The sequence below is a fragment of the Bos grunniens genome, chromosome 1 (genome assembly GCF_055505025.1).
Source record: "Bos grunniens cultivar Pamir isolate PY7600 chromosome 1, Bosgru_T2T1.0, whole genome shotgun sequence".
NCBI lineage: Eukaryota > Metazoa > Chordata > Mammalia > Artiodactyla > Bovidae > Bos > Bos grunniens.
Genome location: NC_141165.1, coordinates 86,378,453 through 86,398,750, shown reverse-complemented (window position 1 = coordinate 86,398,750; position 20,298 = coordinate 86,378,453). Strand labels below are relative to the sequence as shown.

The 20,298-nt window shown below is 36.1% G+C and overlaps 1 protein-coding gene across 1 annotated transcript in view; it reads right to left on the bottom strand.

Annotated features, from left to right (window-relative positions):
• The window catches only part of UBXN7 (UBX domain protein 7), a 60,631-nt gene that overhangs the window by 10,865 nt on the left and 29,468 nt on the right, over nt 1-20,298 (bottom strand). The window contains exons 4-8 of the mRNA XM_086400687.1: nt 13,562-13,627; nt 11,086-11,198; nt 5,599-5,745; nt 4,090-4,180; nt 3,315-3,442 (exon numbers count right to left, since the gene is read on the bottom strand). Coding sequence (XP_086256813.1) covers nt 3,315-3,442; nt 4,090-4,180; nt 5,599-5,745; nt 11,086-11,198; nt 13,562-13,627 — 545 coding nt within the window. The remainder of the gene's footprint in view (nt 1-3,314; nt 3,443-4,089; nt 4,181-5,598; nt 5,746-11,085; nt 11,199-13,561; nt 13,628-20,298) is intronic.

Here is a 20,298-nt window from a genome sequence, read left to right as displayed (position 1 = left end):
TACTAGAGTGAATCCAAACTATACAAAAAGATTTTTTATGATAGTCAAAAGCTGAACACTGGATATTTTATGATATAAAGGAACTACAGCTAATTTTTTGCAGGTGTTTTAGGGATACTGTGATTATTTCTAAAAATAAAAAATCTCTTATCTTTTAAAGATACATGCCAAAGAATTAATAAATAAAACAATGAATTCTGAGATTTGCTTCAAAATAATTTGCTTCAAAGGACGGGGTATAGCTGAAACAAGACTCACCACAAGTTGTTAATGACTGAAATTAGTTAATGGACACATAGAGGCTCAATAAACTCCTTCTATTCTAAAATTTTCCACAATAAAAAGTTCAGGTTGTTAACAAAAAACTAAAGGAGCTTCAATTTGGCTTACCCTATCTGCCAATAACATAAAAAAAATTTTTTTTTTTTTTTAAATTTTAAGGCAACTTAAGACTAATTGAGCACCAAAAATATATATATATAAATTGGACTTCCCTGGTGGCTTAGAGGGTAAAGCATCTGCCTGCAATGCAGGAGACCTGGGTTCGATCCCTGGGTCGGGAAGATCCCCTGGAGAAGGAAATGGCAACCCACTCCTGTATTCTTGCCTGGAAAATCCCATGGACAGAGCCAAATTTTAAGGTAACTTAAGGCTAATTGAGCACCAAATATACATGTAAATAAATAAAAAAGGCAAGTAGATGTACCCATGTGACCATCAATGGCTTAAGTGAACTGTAGGTTTATAATAATGATATTACACAGCATGCAGCTTGATTTTAAAGACTCCCACCATAGTAGATACTGCTGGCTTCCTATCCAACATTCATTCTCCTCTGATTCCTTACTTACTAGATCTGACTTCTATTTAACTTTGTACTTGAGGCAGATAATATGGTTTTCTTTTTTAGTGAATTCCATTGGTTGGTTGTCTAACATTAAACCAACCTTGAATTCCTGAGCTAAAACCCATTTGGTCAGGATACACTGCTTTTTTATAAACTGTTGAGTCTGATTTATGAAAATTTTGTCAAGAATTTTTTATCTCTGTTAATGAGGGTTATTGGTTTAATTTCTTTGTCTTTTGTTTTCCTTGTAAAACAAAGCTCAGTTTTTGGTTTTGGTTTTGATAGCAAGTTAATGCTGGCTTCACAATGAACTAGGCAGTATTTCTTCCCCTTTGGTTTCTTGGAAGAGTTTGTGTAGAATTAGCATTATTTCTTCCTTAAAAATTAAAGACATTTACCAGGGAAGCCACCTGGGCACAGTTTTCTTTGTGGGAAGTTTTAAACTACAAATTCAATTTAATTAACAGATATATTAATAGGACTATTCGGGTATCTGTTTTTCCTTTAATGAGCTTTAGTAGGTTATGTCTTTCTAGGAATTTGTCCTTTTTACCTAAAGGGTCAAGTATTTGACATAAAGTTATTCACTGTATTACTTATTATTTCTTCAATAACTGTAATATCTATATGATGGCTCCTCTCCCAATCCTGTAATTGGTAATTTGTGGCTTTTTTCCCCTCACCATCTGACTAGAGGCTTACCAATTTTATTGACTTTCTAAAAAACAAGCTTCTGGTTTCATTTACTTTTTTCTTTTGTTTTCTAAGTTACTGGTTGATCTTTGTTCTTTCCCCTTTTCTTTCTGCGTAGTTTGGGTTTGATTTAATTTTTTTCTGTGTGGGTCCTTTTTCATTTCATTTAAGATGGAAAATTAAGTCATTAATTTGAGGCTTTCTTTTTTAATACAGGCATTTAGTTATTTACTTTCTCTGTAAGTGATGCTTTAGTTCCATTCCACAATTTTTTTTAGCTGCAAGATAAACTGGTAAATAGAATTTTTTAGTGAGGCATGCTTCCTTTTACAGGCACAATTAGGATCTTTGCTTCCTTATTAAAAGGTACCTCAACTGTGTTTGTACAAGCAACTGTGTCCAGCTAAAATAAGCAGAAATCTTCATCTGTGGCTCTTTACCTTTGTAATAAAGATATCACCTCTTTTCTCCTTCTCCATTAGACTGTGATATTGGGAGCACAGCATCTATACCATAACCATGAGGACAAAAGCCAAGACTAAGGATGGAAGTGGGGGGAAAAAAAGAGAAGGAGCCTGGTTCCTTGATGACATCCACAGCAGTCAAGTCCTAGATTGCTTCCCTCTGAACTTATTGAGAAAAGATGTCTTCCTTGTTTAAGCTAGTTTATGTTGCAGTTTCTCTTGTACAGAGTTGATCAGAATTTAAGTCAGAGAATTATTTAGTTCATAAGTGGGGTCTGAGGTACTACTCACCCAAATAAGCCCTATGTAATTATCCAATTTTATGGCCCCACTCTTTTCCCTACCAAGTTCCTTAACTTTTATAAGACATCTGGTGAAATATTAAACCAAATTTATGTTGTAATTCAGCAACTTGAAAGCTCAGGCTCCGGATTTTGACAATTTCAGCCTATGATTGCAAAAGATGAGAAAACCCTCTCAGGGAAATCATAGAAACTTCCTGGATTTTTTAATGTCTTAAAAAAGAATTCTACTTAAGTAAAATTCATGAGTAATGGAGGAGGAAAAATGAATTGTATTCAAACCCTTGGCAAGTACTCACAGCCTCTCCTTAAATGTGCACTTTATTTTCGGTAGTAATTTAAGGAACTGTTTCATTACTGCATGGTACTAGACTACTAAAGTCAGATCCTCTATAATTAATTCCATCCTCACTGCTATCAAACCCAAATAGTTCCCATAATCAATGAGAGATTCCCACAACTTTGAAGGTCTCTTACTTAAAACTAATTTTGCTATCAATTATCAAGTAGGTCGGCCTAGTAATAGCATATTATAGAATTAAATATAGAAATAATCTTTAGGTGGGCCTGAGAGCTAGGGCCTAAAGCTATGTAATCAGAAATAATGCCCAACTACACCATGAGAGATGTTCTAGCAAAAATATCATTTCTGCTGCTGCTTAGACCTGGATTCCAAAAGTCCGAACAGTACTGCCTCTCAAAAAGTGGGTTTCTCTGTTACTGGGCTCACAGGTAACATTCACATTGTCCAGTTCTAAATCCAGGCCTTAGGTCCCATGCCTGACCCTGGCAACAAGTGAGACTGGAAATATGAATCTTGCAGTTTCACTGAGAAGAAAGAACCCTTATGTGGGAAACTATCAAAACGTAAGATGTTGTACAGCCACGTATTTTAACTGTCTGCCACTTACATTATTATCTTTACCATCTTAACCTCAAACATTTTACACAAGGCACTTTTATACAATTATATTTAATTGCCCATCACCACTTCTCAGTCATACTTACTGAACGGGCACATTTTTTGGGGGGACTGCTAGAAAGTCCATCCAATTGCCCATGTTCACCCAGAAATCCCGTTACTTGGTCCAAGAAAGAAGATACATCTAACTGGTGCCACTCTACAAGCTTCTGACCTAAAGATTAAAAACCAGGATATAGAAATATAATAAAAGCAACGTTCTTTCTGAATTCTCACTAAGCATTTCTTTCAGCATACCACAATTAAAATTTACTGGGAACATATACCCACCCATCACCACTTAAGTTACAGTGTCTTCATAACCTAGAAGATACATTAATTATAACGAACCTAAGAAATTCCCAGCCTTCATGATACAACAACTACGCCATCTGCTGGTATCATTTATTGCTATTTAGGAAGAGGAGATTCAGACAAACCAATACATATACAAAACTCAATCAGTTAATAATGAAACTAGCTCTACCCTCTGCTTCTCTGGTGGGATTACAATGAGTATCGGAATAATCTTAAATAAATGACCTAAGGGGATCCTTAAAAATGGTAAGATAAACTGTTATTCTTTGAAAGAACAGAACTGCAAATTTAAAATACTACCATCTCCCAAAGTTGTTTCCTAACAAACTCCCTAAATACACACATCAATAGATTTTTAAGTAATTCTGAGGCACATGAACAAGAACCTTTCATATATATTACTACAGACAATCTTGAAACTGGATCCAAGATAAAATTGAAGATTATTTAGGTAATTGAAAGATACAGAATAAGTTAAAGGCCGTAAGCTGAAATACACCTTACCTGTCCGTGGATCCAAGATGGAAACATAGGGGAAATCCCCTAGCTTATAAAACTGTATGTATCTCTGACCTTCCTCACTGTCGTGATAGACCTGTTAAGTCATTGATACATATTTAAAAAAAAATCAGCCTCTTAAAAAAGTACCTTGTTATATACCAACAGCTATTAATTCTCCAAAAACACCTTTGGCATGTTAGGCTCTCACTGCCTACAGAGAAAATGAAGGTCACCTAATGTGAACTCTTCACTTCCTGTCTTCAGAGTCACTTCTGACTCTTACATAAATACAGCAATCCATCCTTCCTCCTTGACCCAGTTCTTCCTTTTCAAGTCACCTGTCCCTCTATGTCACTTCTGACTCTCAACTACATACATCTTAATAAATCACAATATGTTAAGATTATCAACTCAAGTGCCCAGCATACTGCTAGGCAAACAGGTACTCAATCAATAGTTGTTGAATAAAAGGTTACTGTTCAGAAAAAAACTTACAGAATTCAGGGGCCTGTAAAGAATGACCTGGCAAATTACTAACATTAACAGCATATCTTAGAGTGGGGAAAAATTAATTCATAAGTTTTTATTTTTTATAAATTTTTTTTTTTGCTGCATTGCACAGCATGCAGGATCTTAGTTCCCTGACCAGAGATTGAACCCGTGTCCCCAGTGGAAGTCTCAGAGTCCTAACCACTGGACTATGGGAGTTTTTCCCTATAATTTTCCATAATATAAAAAACTGGAGCAAGATCACCTACTGTTAGCATGGTAATTTATATAAAAAGAAACCAGAGCCAGAAAGACTAAGTGACAAATTTAAGGACATACAGTTAAAGATTACCAAACTCAGGCTAAAATCAACATATTAAACAAAGGTTTCTCAATTCCTTCAAATCTTCTACATCTGCACTATCAATTATAGTAGCCCCCAGAATATGTGCTACTGAAACATTTGAAATGTGACTAATCCTAACTGCTATACTATAAATGTAAAATACATACCAGATCCTGAAAGCTTAACACTCACCCCGCAAAAAAAAACAAACCCCACAACCCAAATGCCTCTATCAATATTTTAACATTAGTTTTATATTACAGATACTGATTTTTAAAATACATTAAAATCAATCACCTGTTTCTTTCGACTTTTAAAAATGTGGCTACAATAAAATTTTAATCATATTACATTTCTGTTAAACAGTATAGCTATACACTCTTTTCAAGATGCTTAAAAAATGATGTTAAAATTCTTCTGAAGTATGTGTACTATATGGTTATATGGCTTGGTTCTTTTTTTTTTTTTTGGCTTGGTTCTGTTTTTTCCTCCTTCTCTTCACTGATGCTCTAATTTTCTTTTGTCTTTACTATCTTAGCCATTATGGGTGGCTCTATGTTTTCATATGTAATAATTTAATTCAGCTATTTTTTTTCACCTTATAACCTACTTCCTCCTCCTAGAAACCACATACTACCAAAGTAAAATGCTATAAAATGTCTGATTAACTCTCCCACCTGCCAGAAAATGAAATGTTCCCGGATAATATTCTTCACAGCTTCATTGCTCCATACGTCACGGTTGAGGCACTGGCATGCAAAGTCTTGTACATTTTGAATGTTTATCATCAGCCACTTGTTTTGCATCTGGCCACACTCTTTGGCCTATAAGAATAAAGTTACATAACAATTATTAGAAACAGTTCCTACTTGGTAACAGGTGTGTTTCAGAATTCAGAAGTTATCTTCTTTCCATATAAATACTAAGTTTTTCCCCTCAAGTATGACGCCTAGAGTTTTCTGTGTATAAACTGCTTATATATACATGTATATAGATATGTGTAATTATAGAGTCCATTTGCAAGCATTTTTCAAATTTAAATGAATTGTTTTCCTTTTATCCATTGTTATTTATTAGAGTGGCTGGATTTTTATTGCACTGGTAAACATGTAAACCTCTTTACCTGAAAAAGATTCCATAAACAAGGGCACAATTCTATTGTGCTTTCTCTACTAATCCCTATCCAAAAATATACCTCTTCTTTTTAATAACTGTAACCAGTATGTGTGTATTAGTTTATGTTATTTTTTCAACATCATTTTACACACATTTCCAAATATCGTATTCATCTCAATTATTAGGCACATGGCATTTTATAGATTCACTTTATAAATCACTAGAAGCTGCTGAGGATTTTTTCTCTCAGGGTTCTTTTCCTAGGCGTGTATTTAAAAACTGAAACTATAGATGAAACGATGTTTCAGAATGATCTCCAAAAGACTCCCCAATTTACAGCACAAGTATCAATTATGAGTGTGTACTTTTTTTCCCCCTTACATTGCCTTATCACAACAATGATCCAAGAAATATTACTAAACTGGAAAAGCATGGCAGAAAAGCAAATGAGCAAAAGCTACCTCAAATCCTCTTATAGAAACAATGAAATGGAAGTCACAGCTTTTAAATCATTTTGTCCTGGAACAATATATTTTTTCCCAAATAAGTGTGACATGGGAAAATCTTAAGAATCAGCTAAAACTCAGATTAATAGTAACTGAAGAACATATATCATTTCGGAGGTATTGGAAAACGTAAGACTATCTTCTGTTTAATAAGCAGGTTTACACAATCTTAAAAAAATGTTATTCTACTTTTCTATACAAATCTTCCAGAGAAAATAATTTTATAATATTTGTTACTGATTCCAAAGGTGAAAATCCAAGTTCTAAAAGGAAGTAGCCTTATAATGAGCCAGAAAGCTACAATTAACTGGTCAAAAGCTTATTTTTAAGTATACAAAATCTAGTAACTCCTTGCTTCTAGGAAGTAATAGTATTCCACTTAATCCCTTGCCTATAGCAAGCATGTGGATTTAAAAAATGGGTGATAAGTGAGTAATTATACTGCTTTAACTGAAGAAAAGTATTTGAGAAAAAAGAAAATACATTTTAGAGGGACAGACTAAATAGTACACATCCCTATAAGGTAAATTTACTACGTCTGCCTTAACTGCAACACTGACCAAAAAACCCCCCAAAAACAAAACAAAACAAAAAACCCATGAAAAATTTTAAAAATGCAGAGTTCAAAAACAATAAGAGCTATCTGCTATTGTTTTTAAAAATTCATCTATTCACAGTCATGCTTTCATTCATTCAGATTCATATTTGAGTATCTACCATGTTTCAGGTACAGCAATAGATGCTGGAGTTATAGCAGTTACCAAACCAAAAAATCCCTTCCTGCACAAAGCTTACAATGGGAGAAGAGTTATACAAGCAAAAGAAACTGAAAGATGTTAGGAAATTACTTTTAATGCAAATCAAAAATCAAAACTACAATGAGGTGTCACCTCACACCAGTCAGAATGGCCATCAATAAATAAATCTACAAAAAACAAATGCCGGAGAGGGTGTATAAAAAAGGGAACCCTCCTATACTGTTGGAAAAGTATGTAAAGAGGATACAGAGGAAAAATTAATCTATTTCAACAAATATATATGCATAAAGTTGAAAAGGAAATATACTAAAATATGCACTGTACTTTCTTATGGAAATGGAAACTATTATTTTTCCTTGTTGCTTTTTTTTGGCTGTGCCTCACGGCATATGGGATCTTAGTTCTCCAAGCAGGGATCAAACCCACACCTACACTGGCAGTGCAGTCTTAACCACTGGACCACCAGGGAAGTCCCTCCTTGTTGGTTTTTAATTTTTCTCTAATTTTTGCCTAATTTGAATAAAAACATAAGCTATGTATAAAGTTTATTTAGAAAAACTTTATCTTATGTATTTTGTTACTGAGTCAGTTCTTTACATTTTAATTAAAATATTTTTATTTGCATTTATAGCAAGTACTTTGGAAATTAAAGTACTCTTGGTTTTTCTAAGAGTAGAAGAAACTTATTTCTACTTCTACTTACTTTACATCAGTAAAGTCCAACTGAATGGCAATTTTACAAATAAACATGCATTTGTTATGAAAATAAGAAATATTTTATGGAAATTGTTCTGATTCTTTCTGTACAATATACTCTAGATTATACCACTAGATAATTTATGGAGGGCAGTTGTGTGCCAGATACCCTTCTATGCACCATGGACACAGAACAGTAAATAAAACAAAATCCCTGTATTCATGCTAATGGGGAAAGAAGAAACTTACATGCTAAGAGGGAAAGAGGAAAACGAGAAATATTTCCTTGCCGAGGTCAGATAACTTACCCTAAGTGCCTTGTTCACTCAGCTCCAGCTACACAAATTTCCTTGGCTGTACCAAAAATATGCCTGAACTCTTTCCAACACTAGTATCTTTAAGTGTAAAGATTTTTCTGTTTTTCTACTCTTTCCTAAGATCCTTCTATGGTTTACATTCCCTCACTTTGTCCCCAAACAAGAGTCCTCTCTCTCTTTCCCTTACTCTATTTTATACTTTCTCCTAGCAACTACTGTAACCTGAAATTTCTGTGTGTCAAACATACATAAAACATAAGTATATATACTAAATATGTTATATAGATATTGTTTTTGGTTTTTGTTTAGTCTGTTTCTCCCTCTATAAATTTTTTGATGTCAAAGGACTTAGTATAATTTGTTTACCACTACCTTCCTATGGCAGAAACTGCTTACAGATAACAAATACCCATTTTTCCCTTCACCATAGTAACAGAATCTCCAACTTTCAGCTAAGCATCTGGATACTTATTTCCTAGTATCCTTTGCAACTAGGTGTAGCCACATTGCTAAGTTCTGATTGATGGAATGTGAGAAGTGATGTGTGTGACTTATAAGTTGTTCCTTTAAATGGAAAAGGTGTACCCTTCTCAGTCACTTCCCTCCTGCATGCTAACTGAAAAGCAAACATGGTGGTTAGCCACCTTGAATCATGCAGACAAGGGCAAGCAAGGCCTAAGGAACAGCAGAACAGGACAGGAAAAGCTGCATTCCTGATAACTTCATAGGGCAGAACCATCCTAAAAGCATGGACCTCTATCTTCTTTAAGCTATTGTTTCTTTCCTGGTCTCTCACATGGAGTTAAATCTTTATTCCAATAAATATAATCGCCATCCCCTAGAACAAGGCCTTACAATAGGAGGCCTTGTTAAATACTGAATGAACTTCACAGGCATGAGCCAGAACCCTTGATTATGGTCTACCTCTAGTTACACTAAGAAACAACAAAGTCTAGTTTCTAAACTTGTAAAACTGTAGCTCAGATCTACATCTAATCCAAACCTATGGGTCCTGCCTGAGCAACCAAAGAAAGTGAAAGTCGATCAGTCGTGTCTGAATCTTTGCGACCTCATTATTCCTTTAATTTTTAACATTCATCTCTCTTAAGTTTCAGCAAATTAATTTTGCATATTGCTTCCCTAATTTTTATAAAACTAATGGATATATCATTAATCATAATGAAATGCCTATTTTTTCTGGAAATATTTATATCATTTAAAGAGTTGTAAATGATAAAGTTGAGTATTATCAGTGAAAAAATACAGTTGAAAACAACATAGGTCACAAAATACAAAGAATAAAAGGTGATACAACAAATTGAATCAAATTCCAGATGACAATATTGAAAGATTCACATCTTCCCTTAATGAACAAGCAGCAGACTAACTGCTTTTTATGAGGCCAAAGTGTCCAAATTAAGTCAAGTTCAGAGTTACTTCACTAAGCCCCTGAGCAACACAGAAGCTAATGAAAATAGAAAGCACATCAAAACAAACTCAGATCCTTTTTCTTTCTTACATATTATGTTATTCTCCGTCAATGGTTATTACAAAGGATAGGCAGTTGCCATGTTAAAGATCACGAGCGAAAGATGAAATCTGAGGAGACATCTAACCTGACATTTTTGAGCTGATAAATTGACATCAGACTCCCTGAACTTTATTTACACAACAAAAAGAAACACATCTGGTCAAACCTCCATTATTTGGATTTTGTACATGCAGCCAAACACTGTCAGGTTTTACAATTCAGAAAATTAAAGAATGCAGAAAGAAGCAGCTTATAATTAAATTTCTTAACCTAAGTATTTCATTTAGACCCTTATGGCAGAAAGTGAAGAGGAACTAAAAAGCCTCTTGATGAAAGTGAAAGTGGAGAGTGAAAAAGTTGGCTTAAAGCTCAACATTCAGAAAACAAAGATCATGGCATCCAGTCCCATCACTTCATGGGAAATAGATGGGGAAACAGTGTCAGACTTTATTTTTCTGGGCTCCAAAATCACTGCAGATGGTGACTGCAGCCATGAAATTAAAAGACACTTACCCCTTGGAAGGAAAGTTATGACCAACCTAGACAGCATATTCAAAAGCAGAGACATTACTTTGCCAACAAAGGTTCGTCTAGTCAAGGCTATGGTTTTTCCTGTGGTCATGTATGGATGTGAGAGTTGGACTGTGAAGAAGGCTGAGCACCGAAGAATTGATGCTTTTGAACTGTGGTGCTGGAGAAGACTCTTGAGAGTCCCTTGGACTGCAAGGAGATCCAACCAGTCCATCCTAAAGGAGATCAGTCCTGGGATTTCTTTGGAAGGACTGATGCTAAAGCTGCAACTCCAGTACTTTGGCCATGTCATGCGAAGAGTTGACTCATTGGAAAAGACCCTGATGCTGGGAGGGATTGGGGGCAGGAGGAGAAGGGGACGACAGAGGATGAGATGGCTGGATGGCATCACTGACTTGATGGACGTGAGTCTGAATGAACTCCGGGAGTTGGTGATGGACAGGGAGGCCTGGCGTGCTGTGATTCATGGGGTTGCAAAGAGTGGGACACAACTGAGCGACTGATCTGATCTGATCTGAAGTGTTATGTTAAAGGGCAAAATGTTTTTAAAAACACAATCATAATTCACTTCCAAATATGTAACTTTCTAGATATCTCATTAAGACGCCAATTTCTCTATATGTTGAAAACTTTTTTTTGCTCTTAGAAAAATGCCACTAAAAACTGCAAAAGGATTCACAGGTTGGGTTTAGAATCTCCAACAACTTACTGTTTCAAAACTGCCTTTATGCATCAAATCAATGGGTGGCCGGAACAGATCTGCAAGGGTAGTTAGTTTCTTATCTATCGCTCCTCCATTTCTTAATTCCTGTTCTTGCCGAACTGCAACACAGGAGGATAAGAAAGTTTCAATTAGCCATAAAAGTCATGAAATCTCCCAATTAAAACAATGTATCAATTGCAAGAACTAATGAACAATGTGCTTGATCTCAAATGCAAAGATCTAAGGCTGACTCTGAAAAATAATACAAAGTGAGTTGGGGAGAAAGTCTTAAGACTTGGTGCTCTCTATCCAAACGTAGGGATAAAGGCAAAAATTATCTAAGAGTCACTATTCAAAATATTTCCTTCACATACTCAAAATGAACTTAAGCATACAAAAAAATTTTCATCTCCATTTATCTAATTTTGAAAGTCACCTTAATTTATCTAGCTACATTCCAGTTGTTTCAACATTCCCAATCTTGAAAGATTCTGCCGGTGAGAGATAATGACTACCGCAGTCATCTGCTCCTCAAAGCGTACAGGATTCCCTGGATGACTTAAGTCAGTCTGGATTCCACTCTCTCAAGTTACAAGACCTATCTGAGCTTCAATGAACTCATTATAAATCATTACAAAATCATATATGGTCCAAAAGTTCCTCACATATTCTCCAAACATATCTGTCCTTTTCTTTAGGGTTCCATTACTAAATCAGTACTGCTGCTGCTGCATCACTTCAGTCATGTCCGACTCTGTGTGACCCCATAGACAGCAGCCCACCAGGCTCCCCCGTCCCTAGGATTCTCCAGGCAAGAACACTGGAGTGGGTTGCCATTTCCTTCTCCAGTGCATGAAAGTGAAAAGTGAAAGTGAAGTCGCTCAGTCATGTCCAACCCTCAGTGACCCCATGGACTGCAGCCTTCCAGGCTTCTCCATCCATGGGATTTTCCAGGCAAGAGTACTGGAGTGGGGTGCCATTGCCTTCTCCGAAATCAGCACTAAATCCACTAAAAGTAGATGGTCAAGATTCTCGTTCTAATTTATCCCACAGAAAGACATAAATTTATTTCAAACAGCTGTAGCCAAAATGTTAATAGTGGCTGCGTGGGGTAATATGGCTTTTTCTTGTATTTTTCAATCCCTGTAATAATCATTTTCATTGCAGTCATTCCTTTAATTGACATATATCAGGTTCCTGAGGAAAATCAGTTTTTATTTTATTATAGTCACCATTTAAGTGCTCATTCAGAAATGGATTAAGTTCGTAAATAATCAGATTTCTATTATATCCACTTCTCTTATTCTTCTATAATCAAGTAGGTTAGAATTTAGAATAATTCAGCTCAAGGGGGTGGAGAAGGACATGGTAATCCACTTCAGTACTCTTGCCTGGAAAATCCCATGGATGGAGGGGCCTGGTAGGCTACAGTCCATGGGGTTGCGAAGAGTTGGACATGACTGAGCGACTTCACTCTCATTTTTCACTTGCATGCACTGGAGAAGGAAATGGCAACCCACTCCAGTATTCTTGCCTGGAGAATCCCAGGGACAGAGGAGCCTTGGTGGGCTGCCGTCTGTGGAGTCGCACAGAGTTGGACATGACTGAAGCAACTTAGCAGCAGCAGCAGCAAGGGGGAGTTAATAACAATCACAGACTGAATTCATAATTTACTTTTCAAAATAAGATGAATCCTCAAAGTTATTAGGCCTAATATTAATCATTTTTTTTTTCTTTCTTTTTTTTATTTTTTATTAATTTCTTAATTTTTAACCCCATCCTGAACCCTCCTCCCTCCTCCCTCCCCATACCATCCCTCTGGGTCGTCCCAGTGCACCAGCCCCAAGCATCCAGCCTCGTGCATTGAACCTGGACTGGCATCTCGTTTTATACATGACATTTCACATGTTTCAATGCCATTCTCCCAAATCTTCCCACCCTCTCCCTCTCCCACAGAGTCCATAAGCCTGTTCTATACATCAGTGTCTCTTTTGCTGTCTCGTATACAGGGTTATCGTTACCATCTTTCTAAATTCCATATATATGCGTTAGTATACTGTATTGGTGTTTTTCCTTCTGGCTTACTTCACTCTGTATAATAGGCTCCAGTTTCATCCACCTCATTAGAACTGATTCAAATGTATTCTTTTTAATGGCTGAGTACTACTCCATTGTGTATATGTACCACAGCCTTCTTATCCATTCATCTGCTGATGGACATCTAGGTTGCTTCCATGTCCCGGCTATTATAAACAGTGCTGCGATGAACACTGGGGTACACGTGTCTCTTTCCCATTTTTTTCTTTTTAAGAAAAAAATTATATAGAACAAACCAGGATCTTGACCTGAAGGGGAGTGTATGGGTGCTTTTCCACCTTGTGGTTTTATCTGCAGGAGACGGGGAGGGAGAAAAAGACAAGAATGGAGGCAGAAGGAAGGAGGAAGAGAAAAGGAGATGATAAACTGATCCATAGATACCTACTAGTTTCAGTTTGAAAATCCCGGAAACCATCAAATATTGAACGTGCAGGCCGTCGTCTTTTAGGAGCTTTAGGAGAAAAAAACAGAATTGACACAAAAGCTTAAACATTAATTTTTTAACAATTCTAAAATGTCTTTGTAAGAATTTCTTATTTTAAGACACTAAGATTGATAATAGTGCCCTCTTCCAAAAAATAAAATATTTTTAAAACTTTCAAGTCGTTCATATATAGTTAATGTAACCATTTTCAGACCAACATTTTGTTGTATAAAAAAGAAAATTAAGGTCCAGCCAAGACTTGGCCAAACTTATGTAAAAAGACAGGAAGAAGGATTGTGAGGATGATTCCACATGGAGATGAATCTTACACATGCTCCACATACCAAATTCAGGTTATTTTAAAGGATCTGCCTACCCTTTAGTACAATACTTGAGTAAATTTTAAACCATAATATTTAAGAACTACTTCTTAGTAAGTGGCACACATGTAGAATTATAAACATCAAAAAACAATTTTAATTTTAGAGTATAAATTTTTCCTATAATTACAGAGAAATAAACAGAACCAATGTCTTCTGATACTGTTGAATAGGGTCTATAACCCAATCCTTAAGTATTGTACAGATAAAGTTTCAAAAGCAATCATCAAAATGTTATCTTCCTGTATGTTCTTAAACCTAAAAAATTTACCAGGGCTTAAATGGGAAAAGAATCTGAAAAAGGATAGATACATGTATATTATATATAACTGAATCACTTTATTGTACACCTAAAACTAACACACAACTGTAAATCAACTATAATATAAAATTTTTTTTAAATTACCAGGTCTTTATATACATTAAATAAGGACATTTAATGATTCCTTCAATATGGGTGACAGTCATTAAGTTGGCTTATGGCAAGCCCGGCAAGCATGTAACTAGAACAATACTCTGTAAGAAATGATGATTAGATAGTAAGAACAGATAGAAACTATGAAAGTCCCCCAATCCCAAGTTCAAAGCATCCTTCGCAACAGCCTGCATTTTCCATTATATAGAGTAATTCTTTAAGAACTACTGAGTAAAAAGCAAAACAAAAAAATAACAAAAAAATGCAGAACCACATGTTAAAAAATTACTTATTTGTTTAAAGCATTATCTGTCAGTATATCATTTGGAAGATTCCCCTGGAGAAGGGCAAGGCAACCCACTCCAGTATTCTTGCCTGGAGAATCCCATGGACAGAGGAGCCTGGTGGGCTACAGTCCATGGGGTCCCAAAGAGTTGGACACAACTGAGCGATTTAGCACATATTATTTATGCACTTATGCATATCAGTATTTACATTGAAGAATCACAATATTATCTCTAGGAAAAGGAATTTGGTAAAAATGAGAGGCTTCTATATTTAAACTTTGCATTGAATTTCAAATTTAACTTGAATTTTACATATAAATTGTTTTATTTTATTGAATAAATTATACAAATTTTAAATTTTATTAAACTTATAAAATTTAAATATTGCATTATTTCTCTATCCCTCCCTTTATACAGAAGAAGCAAGAAATATTCTTTTCAATCTTGGAACTATTTTTATTTAAGAGTTCCTATCTTAAATATATATGTTTCTAGCAGTAATAATTTCTCAATGATTTCTTAAAACTCATTATCAAGTACTATTTAACCATAACAAGAAAGTTTTAACCAATTATTAACCATAACAATTAAAAATTATCTTCGGTTAAGACATAGAACAGCTGCTTAAGAAAGCATATTATTATTGGAGAGGCAGTACATAATATATAAAAGGTAGTTTTTTAATTTTTAAATTACCAATGGCAGGCCAATCAACATTCTACATTCTTTATACACATACATATTCACTCCCCCAACCCTGCCTCCAATTTTAGCACTTCTCAATCTCCTGGAGATTCAGCGTAGGTCCTCACTGCTAGCTTTCCAACTACCCTCGTATTTCTTGGACTCATGACCTATTCCCATTTGTTTCCCCCTTATTTATCCTAAGTCGAAGCAAGAACTTCTCCTCAGGCCACTACACCTCTAGCTTCAGGACCATTATTACTCCTGCCTGCCTCTTCATACATGGTTTCCAGACTCTTCCAAACCATATGCTAAAAGTAAACATCAGTCCTCTTTATTCTTACTCTACTACCCACAAAGTAGAGTACTGGTCACTGAGGTCAAAGAAACTAAGCTGCAAAGAGCTAAAAGAGATTCACTCAGAGCTTCACAGTCAGAATAGGGGAGAAACAGAGGAAAAAAAAAATATGAGAAGGGGAGCACTGTTTCACATTTTCACAAATCTCTGTTAATAACTGCTATAAGAGAAGACACCTGAATTTTTAGATCTACTTCTGCATTCAATCTGCTGCTATTCTTTTAATTCAAGTATATGAAGAAAAATAAAATTTAACTTCACACAGGCATGTAATTGTAAAAGGGAAGAGTATTTTAACAGTTTTAAGGTAATTGTCAACATTTTCCTCAGCTACTACACCAAACTCAATCAGAGGTAATTTCTTAAAGGTTGGTAGCCAACATGGAATCTAAAATATTATCAATGAACTTTTCATACTCTGCTACATTTAAATCTACTGGTCTACGTGTTAGGCAGGCTCTGTGACAGCACCCAATTATCCCTATCTCATGACCTGTGCGTGAACATCTTGAGTATGTGCAAGATCAAACAGAATGAGGCAGAGGTGACAGGATGTCACTTCCAATAATCAGGTTACAAAAAGATGGTGGCTTCCATCCTGAGCTGTCCTCTCTGGCTCTCTCATTTGCTCTGTGGTAAGGAACTGATGATGTCTCCAGTCAACCATCAGCCACATAAGTGAATTTAGACTCTTCCTCTAGTCATGCTTTGGGATGTCTGTAGACCTGGCTGACACCTTGATTATACCCTTGAGAGACCATAAAAGAGGGACCCAACTAAGCCACACCTGGATTCCTAACACATAGAAATGGTGATATAACAGACGTTTGTTGTTTCAGGACGTTAAATTTTGAAACAATTTGTTAAACAGCAGCAGATATCTAATATATATTGCATATACAAATACATATTGATCAGAACAGATATTTCACCCATGTACAATTTTGTAACAGTGTGCTTTGGTGGCTTGAAAATATTTGTTCACTGAGTTATGCAAAACATTCCAAATATTGACCACTTCATCATAAAATATTTTAAAAAATAACTATCTGTTAATGTCACCACTAATCTCATCAGAAGATTATTAGATGTGAAAAGAAGGGAAGTGAAAAGCAAAGGAGAAAAGGAAAGATATACTCATTTGAATGCACAGTTCCAAAGAATAGCAAGGAGAGATAAGCCTTCCTCAGTGATCAATGAAAAGAAACAGAGGAAAACAATAGAATGGGAAAGACTAGAGATCTCTTCAAGAAAATTAGAGATATCAAGGAAACATTTCACGCAAAGATGGGCTCGATAAAGGACAGAAATGGTATGGACCTAACAGAAGCAGAAGATATTAAGAAGAGATGGCAAGAATACACAGAAGAACTGTACAAAAAAGATCTTCACGACCCAGATAATCACGATGTTGTGATCACTCACCTAGAGCCAGATATCCTGGAATGTAAAATCAAGTGGGCCTTAGGAAGCATCACTATGAACAAAGGCAGTGGAGGTGATGGAATTCCAGTGGAGCTATTTCAAATCCTGAAAGATGATGCTGTCAAAGTGTTGCACTCAATATGCCAGTAAATTAGGAAAACTCAGCAGTGGCCACAGGACTGGAAAAGGTCAGTTTTCATTCCAAACCCAAAGAAAGGCAATGCCAAAGAATGCTCAAACTACCACACAATTGCACTCATCTCACACGCTAGTAAAGTAATGCTCAAAATTCTCCAAGCTAGGCTTCAGCGATACGTGAACTGTGAACTTCCAGATGTTCAAGCTGGTTTTAGAAAAGGCAGAGGAACCAGAGATCAAATTGCCAACATCTGCTGGATCATCAAAAAAGCAAGAGAGTTCCAGAAAAACATCTATTTCTCCTTTCTTGACTATGCCAAAACCTTTGACTGTGTGGATCAGAATAAAGTGTGGAAAATTCTGAAAGAGATGGGAATACCAGACCACCTGACCTGCCTCTTGAGAAACCTGTATGCAGGTCAGGAAGCAACAGATAAACTGGACATGAAACAACAGACTTGTTCCAAATAGGAAAAGGAGTATGTCAAGGCTGTATATTGTCACCATTTTTATTTAACTGATATGCAGAGTACATCATGAGAAACACTGGGCTGGAGGAAGCACAAGCTGGAATCAAGACTGCCGGGAGAAATATCAATAACCTCAGATATGCAGATGACACCACCCTTATGGCAGAAAGTGAAGAAGAACTAAAGAGCCTCTTGATGAAAGTGAAAGTAGAGAGTGAAAAAGTTGGCTTAAAGCTCAACATTCAGAAAACGAAGATCATGGCATCCGGTCCCATCGCTTCATGGCAAGTGGATGGGCAAACAGTGGAAACAGTGGCTGACTTTATTTTGGGGGGCTCCAAAATCACTGCAGATGGTGACTGCAGCCATGAAATTAAAAGATGCTTACTCCTTGGAAGGAAAGTTACGACCAACCTAGACAGCATATTGAAAAGCAGAGACATTACTTTGCCAACAAAGGTCCGTCTAGTCAAGGTTATGGTTTTTCCAGTGGTCATGTATGGATGTGAGAGTTGGACTATAAAGAAAGCTGAGTGCTGAAGAATTGATGCTTTTGAACTGTGGTGTTGGAGAAGACTCTTGAGAGTCCCTTGGACCGCAAGGAGATCCAACCAGAACATTCTGAAGGAGATCAGCCCTGGGATTTCTTTGGAAGGAAAGATGTTGAAGCTGAAACTCCAATGGTTTCGCCAACTGATGCAAAGAGCTGACTCATTGGAAAAGACCCTGATGCTGGGAAAAATTGAGGACAGGAGGAGAAGGGGACGACAGAAGAAAAGATGATTGGATGGCATCACCGACTCAATGGACATGGGTTTGGGTGGACTCCGGGAATTGGTGATGGACAGGGAGGCCTGGTGTGCTGCGGTTCATGGGGTCACAAAGAGTCGGACATAACTGAGCGACTGAACTTAACTGAATCTCATTAGAAAGCCTTTAAGTACTAGGAAGCTAACAAGATCACAATCATGGACTTAAACTTTCTAAAATTCTAAGTTCTGCATGAAAGCTGTTTTTTCCTCAAATGACTGGCAACAATTAATGTCAATTGTTTGCCTTGAAGCAGTTAACAGGCTTTGTTCACATTCAAGAAAATGTCTGCCAAATGCCTAACTCTAAATAACTACAGTTTGTCAGTAATCTTTCAAGAAAAATAGCATTCCATAAAAAAAGCAGCTAGTTTAGGTTTCAACTCAAATACGAATACAAGCGTTTTTCTTTAAAGTAACCAGAGCACTTCAGTATACAGAAGTGCTTTATGTACACATCCTATTTCATCAAAAAGAATAGTTTAAAAATATGGGTCAAGATCAAATGAAATTAATTTTTATTGCTTTGCCAAGAATGTTAATAAGTAAAATTGGCTTAAAAAAAAAAAAAAAACCCTGCAAGTATGTATTAGTGAAGAATTCAACAAGTAGCAGCAGTTCGGTGCTACTGTCCTGATTTAATTAAGATGGCAGTAGTTTGACCAATCATTGCTTCTCAACTATCAGCCCAAATGTCAACACTGTGAAAAAGGCAAATAACTTGTTAGTATTATTATGAAAATGGTTCTGTTCTTACAGACCCACTGAAAGGGTATCAGGGACTCTCAGACCACACTTTGAGAAACACACTTTAAATCGATACTACTCCTAAGAAGAAAACAGTTCTCCAAAAACCTTTTCAAAGTTATCATAAGGTCTACTAACGAAAGTTAAGACTGACTTCCTAATTGTATAAAGTCATTCTTATCCCCCACCCTCATCAAACCAGAGGTAAAACAAAGTGATGTTTCAAATAGAAACTCTCTTGCTTCAAACAGTAAAACAGCATAGAACCCATTTGCTGTAGTCTTCCCCACACAAAGATCCTGCCTTTATTCCTTGCAATAAAGGAAAGAGAAAGCTTCCAAGGGCATTATTCCTGAGCTCTATTACATTTATATGTTAAAAAAAAAAGCAGAAAGCACATATTATTCTTCAATATTCAGACCTTACAGTGCTCTTTCTCCCATCTTTATTTCTGAATCTTCTTCTCATCACTATTTCTGATGCTGGAGAGTACATTCTTTCTTTCTTTCTACAGTAAACTCCAAAGCTGCCAGGTTAAAGATCAATCTTAAAACTCTCAACTAACTGGATTTTTCAAATCAAAAGACATGGTTTATATAATTTTCTTCATCTTTTTCTTACAACTTATTTCTTCTTTTAGCCTGCCTACCGACTTCTTATAGACCTATTTTTTGGCATCACTATTCTCAATATACACAATACATATTTCTATGACGCTGTCTACCCAACCAAATCACAACTTCTTCTTCTGGGTTTTGGGTTTCTTTTTAAGTTTTTTTGGCCACACTACATAGCAGGCAAAATTTTAGTTTCTCCATCAGGGATGGAACTTGTGCCTCTAACAGTGGCAAGTGCGGAATCTTAACCACTAGACTGGCAGGGAAGTTCCTTATCTTCTGTAGTTTTAATATACTTCTTAAGGCCTAAAATATCTGGCTCACAAAAGGTAAGTGCTTGTTAAAATAAAATTATACGCAATGTTGAG